Raw genomic sequence first — 16890 nt, forward strand, 5'->3', positions numbered from 1 at the left:
CAGCTGAATATTATCAGCTGGCCGGATCAGCTGCTCGATACACGGTACAGAAACGTACCGTGTATCCCCAGCATTAGGAGTCTTTTCTCTAGACTAAATAAACCCAGTTTATCTAACCTTTCTTGGTAAGTGAGACCTTCCATTCCACCTATCAATTTTGTTGCTAGTCTCTGCACCTGCTCTAAAACTGCAATATCTTTCCTGTAATGTTGTGCCCGGAACTAAATTCCATATTCCAGATGTGGCCTTACTAGAGAGTTAAACAGGGGCAATATTATGCTAGCATTTCGAGTTTTTATTTCCCTTTTAATGCATCCCAATATGTTGTTAGCTTTAGCTGCAGCGGCTTGGCATTGAGTACGATTACTATTCAAACTTGGCAGTGAAAACAATTCAAACGGCAGGACATACACCCCCAATAATCCGACATAACTACCAAATTAATGAAAGTATCAAAATTTATTTATTAGGTCCACAAAATCCAATAAAAAATGAAAAATGATAAAAATCCCATGGGATGGCCACCCCGTCACAGCTCACCCACTCACACTGCCACGTCACACCAACATGCACCCGCCGGCATCTAACGCTAGCAGCAGCCTCTACAGTAATGAGAGCAACGGATGCTATGTACTAGAGGTACAAATATATGTAGAGTATGCAGTGTCCCCATACAGCAGCAGGAGGAAGTAGCAAGAGCAAGGAAGCTTGTATCAGACACCATCCAGCGTTATACACATAAGCCTTGATGTTAGTATTGCAACTTGACATATAGTGCACAGTTCATCCATCAACAGTGACACAGCAAGCAGGATATGTCATATCAAGTCAGCCAGGTAAGTTCATTAAGCAGGTGTGTCCACAGATATCATCACAGGACTCCACAGCATCGAATCAAATACAAAGAATGTTCATCTCACCAGTTCCTCGCAGGGCTTCAGTGTTTGCCTCACCGTACTCGTGAGTTGCAGAGGGAAACTCATAGGCTGCAGGAGGGGGACTCGCTCAAGGCTTACTGGTTATCCACCTTTGAGATGCTGTAAATGGGAACAATCGTGTCAGATTGTTGTCAGCTACCATCGGCGCCAGAACCGTTCAAAGTGTAGAGCTGGGTGACCGGAGGAGGCTAGATGGTAAAAGCCTCACCGCAGTGTCAGAGCGGGGGTCGGGGCGGCGTGGCGTCCCATGCAGAGGCGGATGGCTTCCCCGACGTTTCGCCGGCTTCCGGCTTCCTCAAGGGGCGTGGCTTGAGTACGATTATTTAACTTGTTGTCGATGAGTACTCCTAAGTCCTTCTCCAAGTTGGATGTCCCCAACTATATCCCATTTATCTTGTATGGTGCTAGACCACCGGTACGACCAAAATGCATGACACTACCTTTTTTAACATTGAATTTCATCTGCCATTTATGTGCTCATATAGCCATCCTATCCAGATCCTGCTGCAATATGTCCCTATCTTCCTGAGAGTTGATGATTCTGCACATTTTTTTGTATCATCTGCAAAAATAGCAACATTGCTTACTACTGCATCTACTAGGTCAGGGGTGGGCAAACTTTTTAAGTCAAGGGCCACATTGAGATTGGAAAATGGGCCCGGGGGGCCGGAGTGCAGCGCGCCGCAGCAAAAAATGGGCGTGGCCATGTCCGGATGTGGGCGGTGACGTAGCAGGAAAGGGTGTGGCCATGACAGGATGTGGGTGGTAACAGGAAAAGGTGTCTCCATGACAGGATGTGTGCGGTTTTGAGCTACATTCGCTCCATCAAGCCGCCTACATACTGTTACGGACACACCCATAACTTGCAAGAAATCAACATGTAAATCACTTTAATGCCCCCACAAATGCTATGAGACTGCCAGCACATATCCCCCCACAAATGCTATGAGACTGCCAGCACATATTCCCCCACAAATGCTATGAGACTGCCAGCACATATCCCCCACAAATACTATGAGATTGCCAGCACATATCCCCCCACAAATGCTATGAGACTGCCAGCACATATGCCCCCACAAATGCTATGAGACTGCCAGCACATATGCCCCCACAAATGCTATGAGACTGCCAGCACATATGCCCCCACAAATGCTATGAGACTGCCAGCACATATGCCCCCACAAATGCTATGAGACTGCCAGCACATTTGCCCCCACAAATGCTATGAGATTGCCAGCACATATCCCCCACAAATGCTATGAGATTGCCAGCACATATCCCCCACAAATGCTATGAGATTGCCAGCACATGTTGCAAAATGGAAGGCAAAGTAGGATTACCTTCTTCTCTCCGACCTCGATCCGACCTCCTCCTCCTCCGCAGCAGCAGCCAGGCACGTGGCGTGTCCCTCCGCGTGTCAGCCAGCCAGCCAGCCAGATGCAGCCCAAGCAGCCGCTGCCCCAGACAGGTCCCTCAGGCAAGCCCACCAGGCCCCAGCACAGAACGCTCGCTCGCTCTCTCTCCGCTCGCTCTCTGTCTCTATCCCACAGGCGGGCAGTGCGCAGCGAACATGCGGCAATAGCTCCAGGCGGGGGGCGGAGTCAAGCAGCATGACTGAGCCACGCACCAGGGCACGGCACGGCCGCTGCCTCAGTCCACCTGTCTGAACACGCTGCGGGGGCGGATTTACTTCAAAAGAAAAAGAATAAACAAGCTGCAGGCTTTGGCGGGCTTCGGGGGGCCGGATAGAGGATGTCGGCCCGCGGGCCGTAGTTTGCCCACCCCTGTACTAGGTCATTTCATCCTATGTGATAGTTTAACATCTCCCTTCTAAGTAACTAGCAGGCAAGAAAGTACTTAAAATAATTTGACTTTTTCACCTACTTTTTTGGTACTTTTTCATTTGCAGAATTCTGAAAAGCTATTTTACAGAAAATATGAAAATTATCTCCTTGTATGAAACTTAAAAAGAAAGACCCCATATGCAATTTTTTTCTTTGGTAATGTTTTCGCGTCTTGTCAAATGCCTTTTAAACCACCAGCAATCAAGAAAATACTTAATAATGTTGTTAGTACAGTTTCACCAACTTTTGGGTACTTTTTCAGTTGTAAAATGCTGAAACATTATTTTAATCAGAAGATGAAAATGATCTGTTAGGAGATAACTCAGGAGAAAACGTTAATTGCACATGGGTCAAAGTGAATTGGATAGAGCCCAATGTGTCCACTTCAGTAATTTACCTTTTTCTTGTTCAAACTATTCAAGACCAATATGTACATAGTTTCTTACCTGCAGTAAAAGAAAAAGACCACAACCAGTTGGCCTTTAATTACTCACAAATGGATAGCCAGTGTGCTCCCAGTGGGGGGAAATATTTCCTCTATTTTAAGGCCTCACCATACAAGCTGTTGTGGGGTATTCTTGTGCGTTGACAGCAAAATATTGCATGAATGTTTGTTCCTTTACAGCAAGTAATGAAGCGGTTTGTCTTTTTGTTGCTAGTTGAAATATTACTGGAACGTTACTCATTAGCAATGGTGCGCCAAGAATCTCCACTTCAAGCAATGCTAGTAACTCCAAAACAAGCTGGTGACAGTCGGTGAACATTTGCATTTGCCTGTTTGACATGATTTGCATCACATACAAAGCTATAAATAATCAGGAGCAGAAGTTAAAATAAATGAGGTACAGATTTATAAGCACATCTGTCAGTAAAGACTTAATTATACACTTGTATTTGCAACAACATTAAGCAGTCACTAATCACTCCTTATAGGTTACAAACTTGAAACAACTGAATACCAAAGCAGCTTGGGGTGACCCAAAACCCCTACAGTCATAAAAAACAAAACCTCTGTAGAACAGGATATCAACCCAAGTTTAAATTGGCTAACATAGGGGGGGGGGGGAAACGACGAGAGCGACATGTGGGGTGGGGGCGGACGAGAGCGGCATGTGGGGGGGGGGGGGGGAGGGCAGAGGCATGTCATGAGGCAGAGAACACACCTCTGTGTCCCATATGCCCAACCTCTCGCACCACCTTAGGTTCTCTTTAAAGAGAATCTGTAACGTTAAAACGTCCCCTGGGGGGTACTCACCTCGGATGGGGGAAGCCTCAGGATCCTAATGAGGCTTCCCACGCCGTCTGCCGTCCCTCGGGGGTCTCGCTGTAGCCCTCCGTACAGCGGTGACGTAATATTTACCTTTGCAGGCTCCTGCGCAGGCGCTCTGGCTGCTTTCGCTCCGAAGGAGGCGGAAATACCCGATCTCAGTCGGGTCCGCTCTACTGCGCAGGCGCAAGTCTCCGGCGCCTGCGCAGTAGAGCGGACCCGACTGAGATCGGGTATTTCCGCCTCCTTCGGAGCGAAAGCAGCCACAGCGCCCCCGCTGGAGCCTGCAAAGGTAAATATTGAATTGAACGGTCGGCACAGTCGCCGGCTGTTCGGAGGGCTGCAGCGAGACCTCCGTGGGACAGAGGACGGCGTGGGAAGCCTCATTAGGATCCTGAGGCTTCCCCCACCCGAGGTGAGTACCCCCCAGGGGATCTTTTTGTCGTTACAGAGTCTCTTTAAGAATGAGCTAAAATCCAACATTAACACCCCACTCTGATTTCTAAACACTTTTTCTCCTGCCAAAACCTTATTTGCATATTATGGAAGAATAAGTGTTACATTTTGTTTTAAATCTTTTAGTTTCATTGTAAATTTGATTACTAATAGACTTGGCAGAGCTGCTTTCTTATGAAGCTGATCAACTACTGCATGTACCAGAATGGTTTTCTGTTGGGGGCGTTTTGTTTTTATACAGAAATACTAGCTTTAAATTCTAAAGCCATTTGTTTATCTTAATTAAGATGTACTAACTGAAATCAACAGTGCCAATCTCATGTTTACCTTTAGGCTACAATAAAGTTAGTGGCAGACAACAGTTTTCCAGGCGTGCACAGACTTGTTAGCAGTGCTTTATAGAAGATGATGCCTGTTGTTGCAGTTGTTGTTTTCATACTTATTCTGTGCTATGGTAGTATTGATTGCCAAGTGAGTAAGGAGGTGACAGTGTTGACGGTCATCTGTTATCGATGACTGAAAAATGTAATGAAATAGTGAAGCATCATTGAGAGATTTAGTGATTTTTACTGTGCAGCTAGAACAGCCTGGATGTTTAATATTTGTACACCATTACCTTTAAAGGGAACCTGAGGTGAGAGACTTAAAGGGAAGGTTCAAGCAAAATAAGAGTTTCACTTACCTGGGGCTTCTACCAGCCCCATGCAGCCATCCTGTGCCCTCGTAGTCACTCACTGCTGCTCCAGTCCCCCGCTGGCAGCTTTCCGACCTTGGAGGTCGGCGGGCCGCATTGCGTACGTTTTTTACGCATTCCCGCTAGTTAAGAACATTAACACATACGTTTTTACGCGTTACTGGTTCAATGCGTAAATTTTTACGCATTGAACCAGTAATGCGTAAAAACGTATGTGTTAATGTTCCTGCACTAGTGGGAATGCGTAAAAACGTACGCAATGCGGCCCGCCGACCGCCGAGGTCGGAAAGCTGCCAGCGGGGGACTGGAGCAGCAGTGAGTGACTACGAGGGCACAGGATGGCTGCATGGGGCTGGTAGAAGCCCCAGGTAAGTGAAACTCATTTTTTTATTTTGCTTGGACCTTCCCTTTAAGGCTGACATATATTTATTTCCTTTTAAGCAATGCATAATGCCTGGCAGGCCTGCTGATCCTGATTCTCTCATATTTTTAGCCATAAACCCTGAACAAGCATGCGGTAGATCAGGTACTATGACTCAAGTTTTACTGGAATAAACATGTGCTTGTTAGAGCTGAACTTTGAACTTTAACCTGGCTGTAAACTGTTTACTTTACACTGCAAGGCAGAGAGTGAGACACAGGAACACATAGAGCTGCTGCAGCTAATGATTATTTACACACATTTGATGCTATATTTCTGCTTTCTATCATTCTGATCAGATTCCAGTCACAGTATTAGCGCCAGTGAAGATTGGTTCTGTATGCTGGATGTGCCTGGACACAGTCCTTCATAGTAATGCACACAGTGAAACCTGCTCTATGTAAATGTCATATTTTCTTCACATAAATCATGAAAAGATTAAAAAAAAGCCTTTATATTGTTATTTGCTAGTAATTACTGGAAATATATGTGACATTTAGAATTTTAGTTAACGTAGATAGTTGTCCTTTAAAGAGAACCCGAGGTGGGGTTCTGACAATGTTATCTGCACACAGAGGCTGGGTCTGCTTATATTGCCCAGCCTCTGTTGCTATCTCAATCCCCCCCTAAGTTCCCCCTGCGCTCTGCTGTCCCCCATAAATTACAGCCGCGCTGTCGACACGCAGCGTGTCACAGCGGGCTGTGTTTACCTCTGTACTGTCAGTCTCACCGCTCCCCCGCCTCCTGCGTAGCTCCGGTCCCCGCCCGCTTCCTTTCCCTCCCCGCTGATTGGAGGGAAGGGACGCAGGAGGGGACCGGAGCTATGCAGGAGGCGGGGGAGCGGCGAGAGTGACAGCTGCAGATGTAAACACAGCCAGCAGGGGGAACTTAGGGGGGAACTGTATAGCAACAGAGGCTGGGCAGTATAGGCAGACCCAGCCTCTGTGTGCCGATAGCATTGTCAGAACCCCACCTCGGGTTCTCTTTAAGGAAACACTGCCATAGTGTATAGAGGTGTATGAAATTAATTCCCCACTGTTTCCTGAAAGAATTGTTTACTAAAAGCACTGTTGTTGTTTTCCACCATGTCTCTTCCCAATACAGCCATCTGAAAATTCTGTTTAAATTAAACCCTAGTATGGTAGGATGTGCAGCTTTACCCAGCCTCCCTGCCAACTCCATCTTTACTCCCCTTTTTTCTGATGAGTCATGCTGTCTACATTGGCACAGGAACAGGGAAGACAGCTGTTCTGTGAGTCTGCTCTTCTCACCTGGATTCTGAGACATCACTACCACACAGCAGCTGTCTGGCCCTTTGCATCTGTAAGGTGTTTATGAGCGTGTTGGACCATCTTTTGCCTGCCTACTAAAGATTCTTTTTTTAAGAATTTGGATGTTGTAAAAAAAAAAAAAAGTGTTGTGTAATCTGCACATATTATAGAATCATGCAATGTTAGAAAAAACACTATATACCTGAAAATAAAAATATGAGAATATTTTCTTTGCTGCCAATTCACTATATCATATTTTTTTTTTTCGCTTCAGTGTCTCTTTAATTTTATAATATATAATATAAAATTAAAGAGACACTGAAGCGAAAAAAAAAATATGATATAGTGAATTGGTTGTGTACTATGAATTACTGGAAGATTAGCAGCAAAGAAAGTATTCTCATATTTTTATTTTCAGGTATATAGTGTTTTTTCTAACATTGCATCATTCTTCTATAATATGTGCAGATTACACAACACTCAGCATTCAAAATGATTCTTTCAGAGCAGACTGTGAACTAATGACCTCTCCTCTGGCAGAGAAAAAGTAAATAGTTCAGGAACAGTTGAGATAATAAATCAGAAGACAGCCCTCTCCACGACTTTGAAAGTCGTAGAGCTTAATGGCTTTTTTGCATAGAGATAACTGGAGTTTCTTACCTCTTCCTGTACTGGAAACAATTAGACTGATATATCTGATCTTAATGTTTTATTTCTTAGCTGTACTACACATACAAATCATAATATCATATTTTTTTTTTTCGCTTCAGTCTCTCTTTAAGTGAAATGATTGATAATTTCAAGTTTGCTCAGCTGCTACGAACAGTAAACAGTAGTTTTAGTAAACCCTTTACTTTCAGTATATAGCTGTGTATTCTTCTATACTTAGATCCATTAGAGGGTCCCTTTTTAATATAGTAATCTATGAGTTCCGCTACATGAAATTTGTATAGCCACTAACTTCTAGCCAACAGAGATTGCTATTGCAAAACAAGCTTCTCACTCACTAAAATCCAAGAGAGCCGAGTGTGCTGCAAACTTTCTGCAGTCTCCCAGCAGTGATGCCTGTGGGCCAGAGAGAGCAGACACTGTGTTATATACAGTATTAGGGGCTTTACACAATGCTACTTTGAGATCTCTGCCAAAATAAAGGTTTTTTTTCCCTGTATAATATCAGCTTAATGTGTGTAGAAATGTTATACAATGTAGGATAATCGTGTAGTGTATTGAAAACCGCAGTAATGCTCTTACAGTAGGTTTTCTTACCTGTGAAATGCCAGCCCATATAGTAGAACTGCTTTTCATTTATCGATCCAATTAAAAGTTAAATTTAAAGGATTTTAAACTGGCTGGCAGCCTGCTTTCGGCACCTCTCCTGCCAATGTGAATTTACCTCTTCTTCACCACTCCTAATAAGGAATCTTTGTACCTAACAAGATGTCTTTTTGCTCCGCACATTCAGGGAAATTTGCCTGATCAGCAGTTTTACATTGTCAGTTGATAAGTCCATGGACAATTATGTACTTGCAAAAAACTTTACTGACTTCCATTCTTCTCAGTTAAAGGGGCACTATGGCAAAAATTAGGCTACTGGGATAACCCTGGTAGCATGTACCTAATATTATGAGAGTCGGATACTAAGAAATTTTTTTTTTGTGTGCTTGAAAGGTTATAGACAGCGGGACATTGAAATGCAGGCTGCTCAGTGAGTGCTGGGAAAGATCGTAAGTAAAGAAATAAGCAAAATAAATGACTTGTTTACACAGTTTTTTACACTGGGCTCTGCTCCTTCTGCTCCCAGTGCTATGATCTTCCTCAGTACTCGCTGAGCAGCCTGAATCTCCCGTACAGTTTCAGCAGGGAGAGAGGAGAGGGAAAATAACTGTTACCAGCACATCCTGAGTTAGCAGAGATCCTGCCTAGCTTGGAAAGCAATGGGCAGGATCTCTGCATATGCTCTCTAACCTTTCAAGTCCACATTTTAAAAAAACAAACAAAAAAAGCTTAGTAATTTATGCTCGTTTACGGTATATGCTACCAGGGTTAACCTAGTAGCCTAACTTTCACTATAGTATTCTTTAATAGAGCTGTCAGTGATAAGGCCATGACAATAGGACATCCATTGTTATATGCATATATTTCTCAACATGCCAGTAGCGGCTGCCAAGTCCATAAGAGGCAGGTGTGGTTGCCAGCTTGCTGGTGAGAATTTGTGCGGTGTAATTTAGTCCTCTAAGGCTCCCTATCTTGTTCTTTTAATTCTTCTGTTATTGCAGGTTTGAGGACTCTGGTTTTTGCCAGCAGTTTTTTCCCATGAAAGAGCGGCGTATGATCTTGCACTTAGAAAAAGTGATGATCTGCGTGCCGGTCTCCACGCCCCTTTTTTTCAATAACTATTTTCCAAATTTTGTTTGCCAGTTTTTAGTGCTAAAAGAGGAAATGGCTATTTTTTAAAAGTAGTCTGCCTCGAAATTGTTTGAAACACACCTTATTAAACAATGTGTAGACTAGTAGCTGAATACTGATCCCAGTGTATAGAGGGAAATGTGTGTGGGGGGGGGGGGGGGGGGAGGGGAAGTGCAAGTGGGGTAGCCCAGTTGAAGTTATTATGTATGTTTTTGTATGCATTTCTAATTCATGAGTTTATTATTCAGCAACTGTGGTTGAGTGCTGTTTGATTTTTTTTTTTTTTATGAATGTATTTTATTATGTTTTGGAATATTGTGATGACTAAAGTTGTAGCCAAACCCTGCCAGGATCAGGCTGCATTGTTTTGTCAGCAACTTTATTAAAGGCAACCTTAACTGAGAGGGATATGGAGGTTTCCTTTTAGGCTAATTTCACACCAGGACGTTGCGTTAGAGGGGGCGTTAAGGTCGCATAACGTCCCCCTAACGGAACGCCTGGTGGTGCTAGATCTGGACGTCAGAGTGAGCCGCGTTGTGCAGCTCACTCTGGCGTCAGTGATGCCGTGATGCGCACTCTTGTGTGCATGCGGCATCACGTGGTCCCGCCGGCCAATCGCCGCACAGAGCGGCTGCTCCAGGAAGTAAACACTGCACGTCATAACGTGCAGTGCATATTAATTAGCCATGTGCCTGGCCGCTCTCCGCTCCTCCCCAACATTTCTGAGCATGTGCAAGCAGTCTAACGTCCAAAGTACTGCATGCAGTACGTTGTCTTGTGACGCAGCGTTACAATGTAACGCAACTTCCGCACTGTGAACAGCCCCATTGATTTTTCATTACTGTGCGGTGGGCTGCGTTACAGGCTGCTCTAACGTGCGCCTGTAACGTCCCACTGTGAAACCAGCCTTAAACAATACCAGTTGCTTGTCAGTCCTGCTGATCTCTTTGGCTGCAATAGTGGCTGAATCACACACCTGAAACAAGCATGAGGCTAATCCAGTCTGACTTCAGTCACCTGATCCGCATGCTTATTGAGGGGCTGTGGCTAAAAGTATTAGACACAGGATCAGCAGGAGAGTCGGGCAACTGGTATTATTTTAACCTCCTTAGTGGTAACCCCGTGCTGGACACGGGGTAAGCCGCCGGAGGGTGCCGCTCAGGCCCTGCTGGGCCGATTTTCATAATTTTTTTTTTGCTGGACGCAGCTAGCACTTTGCTAGCTGTGCCAGCACCCCGATCGCCGCCGCCGTGCGCCCGATCGCCGCTATCCGGTGCGGCGCGCGCCCCCCCCCAGACCCCTGCGCTGCCTGGCCAATCAGTGCCAGGCAGCGCCAAGGGGTGGATCGGGTCTCCCAATGACGTCCCGACGTCGGTGACGTCATCCCGCCCCGTCGCCATGGCGATGGGGGAAGCCCTCCAGGAAATCCCGTTCTTTGAACGGGGTTTCCTGATCGCCTATCGCCGGAGGCGATCGGCGGGGCTGGGGGGATGCCGCTGAGCAGCGGCTATCATGTAGCGAGCCCTGGGCTCGCTACATGATTTAAAAAAATAAAAATAAAAAAAAAACTGCTGCGCTGCCCCCTGGCGGTATTTTTCATACCGCCAAGGGGGTTAAAAAGAAAAATCCACATCCTTCTCAGTTTAGGTTCCCTTTAAAGATAGACTCGGTTTCATTTAATTTAATGTTTGTGTTGTCTCAACAGAAACCATTTGGAATTGTATTACACTATGTTAAGTCTAAGCTAGAGTTGGGCCCTGTGCACACCTTTAACCCTGGTCAGCCCAAAGTAATTGTTATTGTTTTAGATGACCGATTCCCATACAAACCCATTGGTTCTTATCCACTCGGTCAGACATCCCACGCTCTATGGACAGAGGTAGCTGGGTTGTGAGTAGGGATGAGATGCAAATAATTTTTTAAAGAATTCTTGCATTCAAATCTCATGTAAATTATATGCAGCTTGAATTTGGACCAATCAGAATAACTTGGGGCCTTTTTCCACTACACAGCTGTACTGCAAAATCGCAGATCGCTAGTTATTTTTAAATCGCTAAGGCTTTTACTTTATCATAGAAATCATGAGAAGTATTTTCCACTATAGTGATTCGATTTGCAAATTCCAATCGCTTTCTGTAACGATTTTAAGAGGGATAATGCAATGCAAATGAAAAATCGCAATCGCATAACAAAATTAATGAAAAACCGCAATCGCTGGCGTTTATGATTTGTGATTACTAGTGGAAAAGAGCCCTTACCGAATGATGAGCAGAAGTGAACCACATCTGGAAACAATAGCAGTTGGGGAGATTTTCATGTATGTTCTGTCGTCAACGGCCAGTATGGGGACATGGGGAAACGTCTGTACCCAACACCCCTGCTGAAAAGACACCTGAAATGATCATTTTGTTTTTAATTGTACAAGTTGCAGCTGTGTACAAGCCTCTACTCTCTTAGTATTATTTAAAGCATAATCTGAAATTCTACTTCAATCCCACACAGACCTCGATGAAAGTGTCAGATCATCTTTATATTTATAACTGGCCTACATGTATCAGAACCCAGATAACTTGATGAGTAATATTGTTCTCCTCTCTTTTAGGTGGACAGGTCTGACATGAACACACTCAGTCTGCCCCTGACCATCAGACGAGGAGGATCAGATACCAACCTCAACTTTGATGTAACTGACGGCATTTTAGACTTTCACAAAGCCAAACTCTCTGCTGACAGCTTGAAACAGAAAATCCTTAAAGTAACTGAACAGATAAAAATTGAACAAAGTGCCCGTGATGGCAACGTGGCAGAGTACTTGAAGCTAGTGAACAGCGCTGATAAGCAGCAGGCAGGTCGCATCAAACAGGTGTTTGAGAAAAAAAATCAGAAGTCCGCACACACTATTGCACAACTGCAGAAAAAACTGGAACAGTACCACAAAAAGTTAAAAGACCTGGAGCAAAATGGCTCTGCTGCAAAGAGTGCAAAAGACATTTCCAAAGATAATCTTAAAGACTTACAACACTCCTTAAAGGATGTCCACAGCAGTTCCCGTCCTCCCGGACCTGTGGAACATGGTAAAATGGGAGTGGCAGGGGTGTCCTTGACTCCGCCAATGTTTGTGTTTAACAAATCACGGGAGTTTGCGAATCTAATTCGGAACAAATTTGGAAGTGCTGACAACATTGCTCATCTAAAGAATTCGCTTGATGACTTTCACCCGGAGACCAGTGCCAGGAATCTGAGTGGAAGTGCCACAATAGTAACGAAACCCAAGTATGGAAGTGATGACGAGTGCTCTAGTGCCACTTCTGGCTCTGCGGACAGTAATGGGAACCAGGCATTTGATGGTGGACAGGCAAGTACCAATGTCAGTCAGGGAGACCTTGCTATCTTTCTGGAGGAGCTGAGAGAAATCCGAGAGGCTCAGTCTCAGCTTGCTGAAGACATTGAGGCATTAAAAGTACAGTTCAAAAGAGATTATGGCTTTATTTCACAGACATTACAGGAGGAAAGATACAGGTAATCAACTCATTTTATGAATTACTGTAATATTTATGTAAACAGGCTTTTCACGAAAATGATGCTTGTTTGAATTTCACTTACAGTATTTGCTCTGGCTGTCACCAAAAGCATTTACTTTTCTCACCTGTATGATACTATTTAATCAATTTAAAGCGATCCTGCAGTAAGAATGAGAAATGAAAAATGACATATAAGGACAGTCAATGAGATGCTAATAACTCCTAGTTGATGTTAATTGTATGTAAATGTATGCAGCACTTTCTGCATCGGATTGGTCCAATTCCAAGCTGCATAAAGCTAACATTAACCTGAAATTATTGGCACCTCAGTTATGTCTGTAAAGGTAGATACTTACCTCACCAGGGGTGGGTCAAAGAGGGTAAGAGAAGACTGTGGATCATCCAGAGGCTTCTGTGATCCTCCTCCACCCCACCCCTGTTCGCTGGGATTCCTTTCTTCTTTGCAGCCATGCTTACCTCTATGTACGAGCGGGAAGACACTGTGCAGGCGCAAGTACAGCCTGTGCAATAGCATTGGGGCTGCTTTGGGGCTGCTCGCGCATGGAGGAAAAAGTTGTCTGACTCCTTGCTACTGTGCTGGCTGTGCCTGTGCAATGCAGCCGCACGTGTACACAGATGGGAGCGCAGCCGCATGAACAATTCAACACGCACTTGTCAAATATGTTCAGACCATTCTAGCGCTAGATAGATGGAATTGGTCCAGGAGGATGGCGGAAACCTGAGGACAATGCAGTACATGGGTACCATAACTTTTTTTCATTATTTTTTTTTCACCTCAGGTACACTTATAAAATAAGTGCAGTTGAGCTCATCATCCAATTTCAAAGCATCTTCACCAAGATAAAAAAATATCTTCACCAAGATAAAGATTTTTGACAGTGTTGTCATACTATTGTTACATCAAAGCCCTTTCTTCCCTGATAGATGAAAAAACAAGCCACCATACAAATAGCAGCTGCATTCTAGAGCGCTGTCCTCAATTGATGGTGCCAAGACCTGAAATACGGCACTTCTCTAAACATCATCCAGTAAACACAACACCAATTTTGGATGCGCACAACTGATTCAGTCTCTTCAATTAGTGTACATAGCAAAGCAGTAATGACCTTTTAAGATGAGTATCGGCAGAGCAAGGAAATAAGTGTTAAAGATGTGTGGCTGAGCAGTTCATGTACAAGTTATTTTGCTGCAAACTTGCATCAAAATGTAGCTTTCACAAGACAAGTCATTTGTCACGTTAAATTAGTAACCAAGAAGCTGGTACATCCCATAAAGCTCTTTGTTTTGTGTAAAGTTAAAAGGCCAATGTTTCGGGGCCGCTCGCTGAATGCACATTAAATACTGTGAGTGCAAAGAGGAGCTCTAACTCCCACCAGGATCTTATGCATTTATTAGTGTATGGCGGACAGATAGGTGCCTAGAGAAAACTGTGCCTTTTATAAAGGTGCCCTGCGTGGCTCCGAAACATTGGCCTTTTAACTGTACACGACACAATAAAGAACTTTTCTTCTAATTAAGTGGCATTGTAGAGATGACTAATCTGAAGATTCTCATTACTTATCTGCAATCCAATCTCCCGCCATGATATTCCATTTTGTTGGGTTAAGGGAGTACTTTCTGTCCCAGATTGGATGTTACAGAAATATTCCGTTATGTGAATCTTCAACATATGTTTTGTTTTTCCTACATGCAACATGCGTTCCATTTTTCCTTTTACACAAAACTTTTTGTATTGCAAATAAAGGGATTTATAAAATAAGTGTGATTTCCCTCTGTTAGTAAAACCCTTTCTCCTACCAGTGTAAGGGCACACGTTACATCCTGTGCAAGGGAAGATTTTATTTGGAATGGAATGTTTGAACGTGACCATACCAGCAACTCACGCTTATTTCTTTCTCTGCATGTTACCACAGGTACAGACCTATAATCTATGCAATGTTCATGTCTAACTGACCCCAGTGCTTCCTCAAAGAGAGTCTGAAGCCTTTCAAAATACCTGTTTTTATGCTGCAGGCCGCTTCATCATTACAACCCGAGTTGATTAGCCAAAGGCACGCGGTAGAACAATGTCTTAATCTCCCCCTCCCCCGAAATCCCCAGGGCAACATTTGGGGCTCCTACCGGGTACAGGCTGTCTCTACTGGCGTCAGTCTCCACTAGTGTTGGGCGAACACCTGGATGTTCGGGTTCGCGAACGTTCGCCGAACATGGCTGCGATGTTCGGGTGTTCGCGCCGAACTCCGAACATAATGGAAGTCAATGGGGACCCGAACTTTCGTGCTTTGTAAAGCTTCCTTACATGCTACATACCCCAAATTTGCAGGGTATGTGCACCTTGGGAGTGGGTACAAGAGGAAAAAAAAATATTTGAAAGAGCGTATAGCTTATATTTTGAGAAAATTGATTGTAACGTTTCAAAGGAAAAAATGTCGTTTAAATGCGGAAAATGTCATTTTTCTTTGCACAGGTAACATGCTTTTTGTCGCCATGCAGTCATAAATGTAATACAGATAAGAGGTTCCAGGAAAAGGGACCGGTAACGCTAACCCAGCAGCAGCACACGTGATGGAACAGGAGGAGGGCGGCGCAGGAGGAGAAGGCCACGCTTTTAGACACAACAACCCAGGCCTTGCATGTGGACAAGAAGCGTGCGGATAGCAATGCATTTTGTCGCCATGCAGTCATAAATGTAATACAGATAAGAGGTTCCGTAAAAAGGGACCGGCAACGCTAACCCAGCAGCAGCACACGTGATGGAACAGGAGGAGGCGCAGGAGGAGAAGGCCACGCTTTCAGGCGCAACCCAGGCCTTGCATGAGGACAAGAAGCGTGCGGATAGCAATGCATTTTGTCGCCATGCAGTCATAAATGTAATACAGATAAGCGGTTCAATAAACAGGGACCGGAAACGCTAACCCATCACAGATGTTCATTGTTCATGTTACTTGGTTGGGGTCCGGGAGTGTTGCGTAGTCGTTTCCAATCCAGGATTGATTCATTTTAATTTGAGTCAGACGGTCTGCATTTTCTGTGGAGAGGCAGATACGCCGATCTGTGACGATGCCTCTGGCAGCACGGTGTACTACTATTCCCAGCAGCGACACAGAGCACAATGCTATACAGTGGTGGGTGAGCGGTGTACTACTGTTCCCAGCAGCGACACAGAGCACAATGCTATACAGTGGTGGGTGAGCGGTGTACTACTATTCCCAGCAGCGACACAGAGCACAATGCTATACAGTGGTGGGTGAGCGGTGTACTACTATTCCCAGCAGCGACACAGAGCACAATGCTATACAGTGGTGGGTGAGCGGTGTACTACTATTCCCAGCAGCGACACAGAGCACAATGCTATACAGTGGTGGGTGAGCGGTGTACTACTATTCCCAGCAGCGACACAGAGCACAATGCTATACAGTGGTGGGTGAGCGGTGTACTACTGTTCCCAGCAGCGACACAGAGCACAATGCTATACAGTGGTGGGTGAGCGGTGTACTACTATTCCCAGCAGCGACACAGAGCACAATGCTATACAGTGGCGGGTGAGCGGTGTACTACTGTTCCCAGCAGAGACACAGAGTGGCAGTAAACACAATGCTATACAGTGGTGGGTGAGCGGTGTACTACTGTTCCCAGCAGCGACACAATGACTGGGGGGACCCTGGCTAGCCTGGCTGGAGAGAGAACTACCCTGCCTGCCTACCCAAAGCTAAACCCACAGACAAATGGCGGAGAAATGACGTGGATCGGGTATTTACCCGAACCACGTGACCCGTTCGGCCAATCATAGCGCGTTCGGGTCCGAACCACGTGACCCGTTCGGCCAATCACAGCGCTAGCCAAACGTTCGGGGAACGTTCGGCCATGCGCTCTTAGTTCGGCCATATGGCCGAACGGTTTGGCCGAACACCATCAGGTTTTCGGTCGAACTCGAACATCACCCAAACAGGGTGATGTTCTGCAGAACCCGAACAGTGGCGAACACTGTTCGCCCAACACTAGTCTCCACCGATCTCGGCCTCTCCCCACCACTCTGTCTTTTTTCACTGAG

At 45.0% G+C, this 16890-nt stretch overlaps 1 protein-coding gene across 4 annotated transcripts in view; it reads left to right on the top strand.

Annotated features, from left to right (window-relative positions):
* Positions 1-16890, top strand: part of TMCC3 (transmembrane and coiled-coil domain family 3) — a 116733-nt gene that overhangs the window by 61498 nt on the left and 38345 nt on the right. For all 4 annotated transcript variants that reach the window (XM_068276799.1, XM_068276798.1, XM_068276800.1 and 1 more), the window contains exon 2: positions 11900-12816. In XM_068276799.1, coding sequence (XP_068132900.1) covers positions 11900-12816 — 917 coding nt within the window. The remainder of the gene's footprint in view (positions 1-11899; positions 12817-16890) is intronic.

This window comes from Hyperolius riggenbachi, chromosome 3 (genome assembly GCF_040937935.1).
Source record: "Hyperolius riggenbachi isolate aHypRig1 chromosome 3, aHypRig1.pri, whole genome shotgun sequence".
NCBI classification, from domain to species: domain Eukaryota; kingdom Metazoa; phylum Chordata; class Amphibia; order Anura; family Hyperoliidae; genus Hyperolius; species Hyperolius riggenbachi.